We start from the raw sequence: 7,550 nt of genomic DNA on the forward strand, positions 1-7,550 counted from the left end.
GCTTTTCTGGAATGCTGAGCTGGAGGAGGACTAAGCAGAAACTGACTAAACTAAGTAGAAATTGACTAGCCTCTAGGCTTCTTTTTCTTTTCAAAAGAAATCCCATTGTTGTTTTCATCATCATCATTATTTTATGGGCGAGATCCAGCTCTTCCTCTCAAGTTTTGGTATCCTTTCCTCTGCCGCCTCCTCCCCTTCTCCCTCCCCGCCTTCTGCCCAGAGATGGCCTCCTCGGCTTCGCTGGAGACCGTCATGCCTTCTGCTTGTGTCCGGAATGGAGCGGCCAACCCGGCCAAGACTCTGGCCTTCTCCATCGAGAGGATCATGGCCAAGAGCTCCGATCCCCATCACCACAAACCAGCCGCCGCCGCCGCCTTCGAGGCCAGGCGAAGCGAGTCGCCCGGCAAGAAGCTGCTGAGCCTCTGCTCGCCCATCCCGTGCGTGATCGCCCCCATCCAGCCTCTGCCAGGCTACGAGGTGCCCTCCTCCAAGACTATCCTCAACTACTCGGAGTTTTGGAAGAGCGGCTTGAGGAACTGCGTCTCGTCTCTCGCAGGAGGCGGCGGAGGCGGCTCGACGGCCGGCGGCTTTTGCAAAGCCACCTGCGGCTTGTGTTGCAAGGGGGACCTCCATCATCACCACCACCACCACCACCTGGGCCAGGCCGTCTTGCCCCACACCAACCGGGTGATCAAACCCCAGGTCATCAACCAGGCCCTGGCCATGCCGGCCAACGGATCTAGCCTCTACTACTTCAACTACCTGGATTCCTCCCCTTACCATCCGTCGGAGATCCTCCACGGACAGGTCTTCACCTCCAGCCTGCTTCACCACGCTCAAAGCCCGGCCGCCGCTGCCGCTGCCGCCCTCTCGGCTCATCAGAAACTTTTCTTGTTGGATAATGCAAAACTGGCCACTTTGGCCCCGCCGGAGAAGTTTTCCCATTCCCAGTATCCCCACAAGGAGCGCCTCCCTGGGCAGCTGGACCAAGTCATGAAGGAGAACACGGCCCTGGCCGGGGAAAGGAATGGCGTGAAAGCCCATCATGGCAAACTCAGCGCCGGCGGCGGCGGTGGCGGCGGCGTTGCCCCGGCGGACGGGAAACCCAAGAACTTTACCTGCGAGGTGTGCGGCAAGGTATGAAGGAACGGGGTACATACACTAGAGGGCGCACGCTCGGCCCAAGGGGCAGGGCTGGACCCGCCACAAGGACCTTTCTGCTCTGCGTGAGGATGGAATCATAATTCCTAGAATGCTTCTCACTGATTCCGCCCCCTCCCCCCCAAAAAATAACCAAAAAGTTCAGTGTGCTTTAAGCCAGAGGTTAGATCATCCCCACAGGCTCCACACACCTCCCAGAAATCTCCATCATCACAATTATTATTGGTACTAGGTTATTTTTATTTTATTATTATTAATAATTATTATTAATATTATTATTATGTTTGCCAAAGCTGCTCTCATCCGGGAAATCCGTGGCAGAGCTGAGAACGGAAACAGGGATTCCTGATTCATAGCTCATGTTTTTAACAGCCACTCCACACCGATGTAAAATATCTCTCGAAGGTTGAGCAGAAGCCATCTGCGGGAGAAGTGAATAGTGCCACTTCAGTGCCCTCCACACTGGCACACCTGCTTAAAGAGTCCTGTTCCCATTTTACAGATTTTGTGTGCGCGTGTTTGTGGCAGCATTAAGGTGAAGCGGCAGTCAGTGTCACGGGAATCCAGGGGGAATTTTAATCCAAGCAGTTGCAGAAGTATAACCAAATACAGAATTATAACCAATCCTAGATGGCACGAGTCTTTTTTCCTTTAAATCAGAATGAAATCTTCCTCCCCCTCCCCCTTTCCATTCATGTTTGGCGATCCCGGACGGCTCATAGAGGGGGGAAACTCGTTAGCGAGCTCTTGCGGGGCTAAAAAGTTGCGTGCCTTGTGTTTCCTCGTAGGTGTTCAACGCCCATTATAACCTAACCCGCCACATGCCGGTTCACACAGGAGCCAGGCCCTTCGTATGCAAAGTTTGCGGGAAAGGGTTCCGCCAGGCCAGCACTCTCTGTAGACACAAAATCATCCACACGCAGGTACGGTTGGTTAAAAGTTGTCAGCGTCCGATCGGTGTTGATTTGTCTTCCCCGAAAACTCTAGCCGTATACGCCCAGGCTTTCTCGGCTAGGGCATCGAAAGCAAAAGTTGTGGTGAATCATTTTACTGCCCGTTATTTTACCTCTTTAAAACGTCCTCTCCCCCAACAGGAAAAACCCCATAAGTGTAACCAATGCGGAAAAGCCTTCAATAGAAGTTCCACGTTAAACACTCACATTAGGATCCATGCGGGCTACAAACCTTTTGTGTGCGAGTTTTGCGGCAAAGGATTTCATCAAAAAGGTATCTCGATACAATAGTGTTTTTATTCCGATTTTCTATCACGGGAGGGAGAATGGAGGGGTTGTTAAATTATTAATGATTGCTAAAAGGGGTAGAAGGCTACTTTTTCAGGAGGAGAAACCTGGTTTCCTTATTATTCGAAGTAAGGAGGAGAAAATTATTCATTGGGACAATCATTTGAAAAAATGAGGAAGTGGATAGACGAAATATAAGAATTACCCACCGATTAAGGCGTCTATTCAATTTCTGCTCCCAGCAGAGCAGAAGCTTCCAGACAGAATATTGCGACGCTTCCAAATTGAATCTTGCGGTCCTGTCGCATTCCAAAAAAGCAGCCACGGTATTTATCGTATTTAGAGGCTGCTAGGGGGTGACCTCCCCCCTCCTTCCTGTCCCTCAAAAGTTCTTAAGGCTTAAGCCCTGAGGCTATAACGAAAGACTAGTTCAAACCCGTCACTTGTTATTAGCAGCGATTAAAATGAATTCAGTCCACTTAGGGCACGATCCAGCCAAAATGAAAGCACTTTTTGAAATTCCCCTTGATTTCTACGGGAGAGTTAGTCAACACTCACTTCACTGTCTCCTTTTCAGGTCAACGGGACTTTAAAGTGTTTAACTTGGGCTGGACTTTCTCTTTAACTGAAAGGGAAGATCGTGTCATTTTCACTGGGCCTTGCCGGCAAAAAACCTCCCTGTTCTGCCTCGTGTTTACACAAGGCCACGTATTTTTCTAAACGGGAAGAGGTTGAGGAAATAACGTTTCGGAAGAGCCTGCAACGATTTCCCCTGCATGGACACGGCTAGATATCCCGCACACCTCCAGCTTTAAATCTGGAGCGTTGTCTTCCTACCCCCCTCTTTTTAAAAATCCGGGTCCTCCCATTAGCTCGGGGTCAGGACGCTGACCCGGCCTCTAATTTTTTGATTCGTCGCTTTTTTGCTGCTCTGCCTTGACACAGACTGAGCTTGACAACTTCTCCACCACCCCTTGGAGGACACTTCCTAATGAAGCCTTGCAACAGAAACTCTTTGCTCCGATGGGGACGTTTATTTTCAAAATATAGCCTGAGAGAAAAATCGGAGTGTGTGTGTGTGTGTGTGTGTGTGTGTGTGTGTGTGTGTGTGTGTGTGTGTGAACATCCTGAACAAGCCCTCTTCAAACTAACCACCTAATTTCTCTCTCGCGCGCAGGGAATTATAAAAACCACAAATTGACCCACAGCGGCGAGAAGCAGTACAAGTGCACCATCTGCAATAAAGCTTTCCACCAGATCTACAACCTAACCTTCCACATGCACACGCACAACGACAAGAAGCCTTTCACTTGTGTCACCTGCGGCAAAGGCTTTTGCAGGAACTTTGATTTAAAGAAACACGTGCGGAAGCTTCACGACACTGTCGCCGCCGCCGCCTCAGCCGCCGCCACGCCGCCTGGAGCGAAAGAGCTCTCTAGGACCCTGCAAAGCTAGAAAGAACGAAAAGAGAAAGGCAAGCAGGCCTGCTGAGCGAAGCAAGAGACGTCTTTCCCTTGCAATCGAAGCGAGACGTCCCAAGACTGTCCAGAAATCTTGGCGGTTTCCAAGAGGGCTGGAAAAAAATCCTGTCATCAGCCGATCTCTCGCTGTCTCGCTCCTTCACACACACACACAAGCTGAAGGGACAACCACTTTTGGTGTGTGTCAGTATATACACACACATACATACATATATATTTACACAGATATATAAATATATATATATATATTAAAAAAAGAAACGTATTTAAATTCCGTTGCTGCTGCGGATTCAACTACGGGAATAGTTACGGATCTTGACTGAACTGAAGGCAACATTTCTCCCAAGGGCCTACAGGACTGTAAAAATAGGCAGGCCCGACCAATCATTCTATATATGTATATATGACTGAAAATTTAAATTTTAATGTACACCCGAATAACTAATGAATATATAATCTATGAGGCAATAAAAGGTCGCTTAACAGAAGTCTTACTTCCAGCTCCCCAAAACACTACTTTTTTAAAAAAAATAAAAAATAAAACCAATTTAGGTTCCATATTATTGTTGTTGTTGTTGTTGTTGTTGTTATTGTTATTATTATTGTTTGTTTGTATATGGTGGCGAGGAAGAATCAAATCGCTGCTTTAAAAATGGGATAGGTTCAGTCCACCACTCTGGCACCCCGTTCTGAAATGGGGCGCTTTCCCCGTTCAGTTTCAGTGCGGGGGTTTTGCGCGAAGTGTCCCAATGAGATACAGCCCGGGTGTCATCACGCTGAAGTGGGATCCGGAATTGCTTCTACTCCGGGAACGTGGTGTGCATTCGATTTCCACGTGTAAACCAGATTTCTGCACCAGTCCGGAGCGAAGGGGAACAGAACAGCAAACGGAATTGTGAAAGACCGGGCCAGAGGTTTTCGGTTTTTCATTGTCACGTGTGGGATAATTCAGAATGACCCTCGTCCCCAGGAGAGCTGCTTTTTTTAAAAAAGAGACGTCGAGTCTATCCTGGAACACACAGGTCTCGAGGCCGACTTCTTTGAACAGGATCTATATCCTACCCGGAGGGGGGCGACTTAGGATCGCCGTTTACATAAGGAAAGGTAGCGGGGGATCCACACATCCATGCCCGGCATAGGAGGCGACAAAGGAGAAAATACTTTCTTTGCTTAAACAAGCCTTGTTTCTTTTTGTTTTGGCCTTTCCATCCATTTCCCGAGGCAGGAAGAGATTCGCAAAGGAGGGAGGCAGGCGATTCATATTCCCTCGAGGACAGGAGACTCTGCCCCGAAAGAACGGCGTTAGCGAACCATTCCGGACGAAGCACCCGTTTCATTTGTTTGGGAGTGTTTTTTGAAAAGGTGTACGGAGATTTTGCACCGTCTGCCCATTCGTTACAATCCCGTTGCAAAACACAGTCTACCAGTTAGGGGGCAAATGTGAATCGCCCGATTTTATTTTTATTTTTTTTAAGTAGAAAATAAATTATGGTTTTGGGGAAAAACAACTATTCAGGCAAGCGATAGAGACAAATTCGGGGCCCTCCCTCCCTCTCTCCCCGCCCCCAACCAGGCGTCTGCCAACACCCACACCACCAGCTCCTTCGAGTTTTGTGTGTGTTGTGTTTTTGATTTCCCCCCCTCATCTCTGTGTTTGGGGGGGGAACAGCTTCCGATCTCGATGGCTTCTTTCCATCCCTAGAGGGAGAGAGAAATTCAAAATTAGATGGTGAAGATGATTATTTTTCAAGATTGTGTGCAGCTCGAAATTGGAAGCTTAGGCCGGGCCTCTTTCAGCTGTAACGTGTCACCTTTTTTGGAGGAGGGTCCGTCAATTAAGATGCATTTAAGTCATTTCGTCAATGACTATTTGTCTCTCTTTCTCTCTCTCTCATTATTATTGTTATTATTATTGTTATTACTATTTTGTAACCCCTGAACGCTAATGAAACGATCTCACGCTTGCTTTCTGAGTAATGACCCAAATTAAGAGAGAAAACACAGGCCCTTCAAACCGCATTGTATTAATCATGTAATGATCCACACCAGGCTCCAGAACTCCTCTTTTTCCCTTTTAAACCAGAATATGGATAATTAAGAGCTTGCATTACCTAAACTTTGCTCCGTCCCCCCCTCCCCGCCCTTTTCACAAAGCCTCCTAATATGGCAACGGCGATTCTGCCCACAGTACGATTACAGGGGAGCAAACGGAGTTCTGCCTCCCGTCTCTGTGCGTGCTGCTCAATCCAAGCTGGCCAATGAAAAAGAAAATTAAGCAGGACATCGCAATTGTCTGGGGACAGCTTCATCGGGAGTTCACCTTTCCTCTGGTTAATTGAGTGGTTAAATGCTGTAAAGCGAGCAAGATGAATAGAAGAGGACTGTTCCGAGTCAGCAGCGGGCAAGTCTACTTGAACTATTCTCAGTGAAGCTCCTCTCTGATCGTTTGTTTCTCTACCCAGAGCAGGAAGGTGAGAAACTGTCTCAGAGGATCTTTGTAAACATCCCTTCAATTCTCCCTGACTCTAAAATGAGCCTGAAGGGTCAGCATCCTGATCAAAAATGACGCAAATAAAATTCAATGAGTGGCTATAAAATTTCTTTAAGGCTGCATTCCTATGCACACTGGACATTGACCTGAAGGGGGCTTACTCCTGAGCGGGAGCCAATAGTATTGCAATGTAAGCAAATAATGCCCAAGCAATTCAAACTAAAGATACTTTTTTACAATTTAATCCTATACATGCCTACTCAGATGTAAGTCTCACTGAGTTCAATGGGACTTACTCCCAAGTAAGTGAATATAAGACTGCAGCCTCTATCGGGGAATTAATAGAAGATGAACAAATATAGGGAACAGGTTTTCTAGGCCTTTGGCTGGTATCTGAATTTTGAACACAGGTGCCACCACCATAAGATTTCATGCACAACAAAATACTAATTCATGTTTTCTCCCTCAATAGCCCTTCTCCTTATTTAATTATTTATGGCACCCCTGCATTCCCAGTAGCAACTCCTTCACAATGAACCCAGCATTAACCTTTATTTGCCATTTGCAGGCTGAAGTCCTTCATGAAGCCTAGAATAACACCCTGGGCAAGGGGAGGATGGCCCGGGGGTGGAGAAACTGTTCCTGCCAAGTTGTTCCAATCATTTTCTCTTTCCTGTCCAGTTTTCTGCCATTATATAGCATGCTGCGATTTAGATGCCCTAATGCTGTTGTGTGAAACTTTGTGGCTGTTTATGAAACAGTGGGAGTGTGCTCTGCATGCTTTGATCTGGTACGTTTATATCATTTTCTGATTAAAATATTCAAATGGACAACCAACAGAACGCCAGCTTTAGGGATATTTAAAACAACAACACATAAGCAGGCACTTATCAGCCAAATGGAATTTCCATGTTAAGAGGCAGCATACAAGTTGCCTTATACTCACAGTCTCTCCAGGCCAAGTTTCCCTGTGCTGACTGGCAGAGGTCTTTCCTAGCTCTTCTTAACAGCGTTTGCAATGGGAGATGTAAGCCAGGACTTTCTGGGCACCAAGCATGTGCTCTGCCACTCTGCTATGGCTTATAGGACTGCTCTGATGTTGATCCCATTCCTGCGTATATCCTGTGGCCATGCTGGAAACAGCTGCCATGTGGCAATTAAGAGTGGGCAACTGAG

General features: G+C 47.3%; 1 protein-coding gene across 1 annotated transcript; it reads left to right on the forward strand.

Moving 5' to 3' along the window:
- Positions 1 to 222: 222 nt before the first annotated feature.
- Positions 223 to 3,857, forward strand: FEZF2 (FEZ family zinc finger 2). Its single transcript, XM_061622073.1, has 4 exons — positions 223 to 1,137; positions 1,950 to 2,084; positions 2,256 to 2,388; positions 3,580 to 3,857. The coding sequence occupies exons 1-4, from the start codon at positions 223 to 225 to the stop codon at positions 3,855 to 3,857; spliced, it is 1,461 nt and encodes a 486-aa protein (XP_061478057.1).
- Positions 3,858 to 7,550: the final 3,693 nt, after the last annotated feature.

The sequence above is a fragment of the Rhineura floridana genome, chromosome 3 (assembly GCF_030035675.1).
Source record: "Rhineura floridana isolate rRhiFlo1 chromosome 3, rRhiFlo1.hap2, whole genome shotgun sequence".
Lineage (NCBI taxonomy): Eukaryota > Metazoa > Chordata > Lepidosauria > Squamata > Rhineuridae > Rhineura > Rhineura floridana.

What these genes read in the sequence shown, in the direction of transcription:
- FEZF2 (XM_061622073.1), top strand. Translation starts at nt 223, where the DNA reads ATGGCCTCCTCGGCTTCGCTGGAGACCGTCATGCCTTCTGCTTGTGTC. An exon ending in CCTGCGAGGTGTGCGGCAAG is followed by an intron (nt 1,138 to 1,949) that starts GTATGAAGGAAC and finishes GTTTCCTCGTAG; the next exon opens with GTGTTCAACGCCCATTATAA. An exon ending in CAAAGGATTTCATCAAAAAG is followed by an intron (nt 2,389 to 3,579) that starts GTATCTCGATAC and finishes TCTCGCGCGCAG; the next exon opens with GGAATTATAAAAACCACAAA.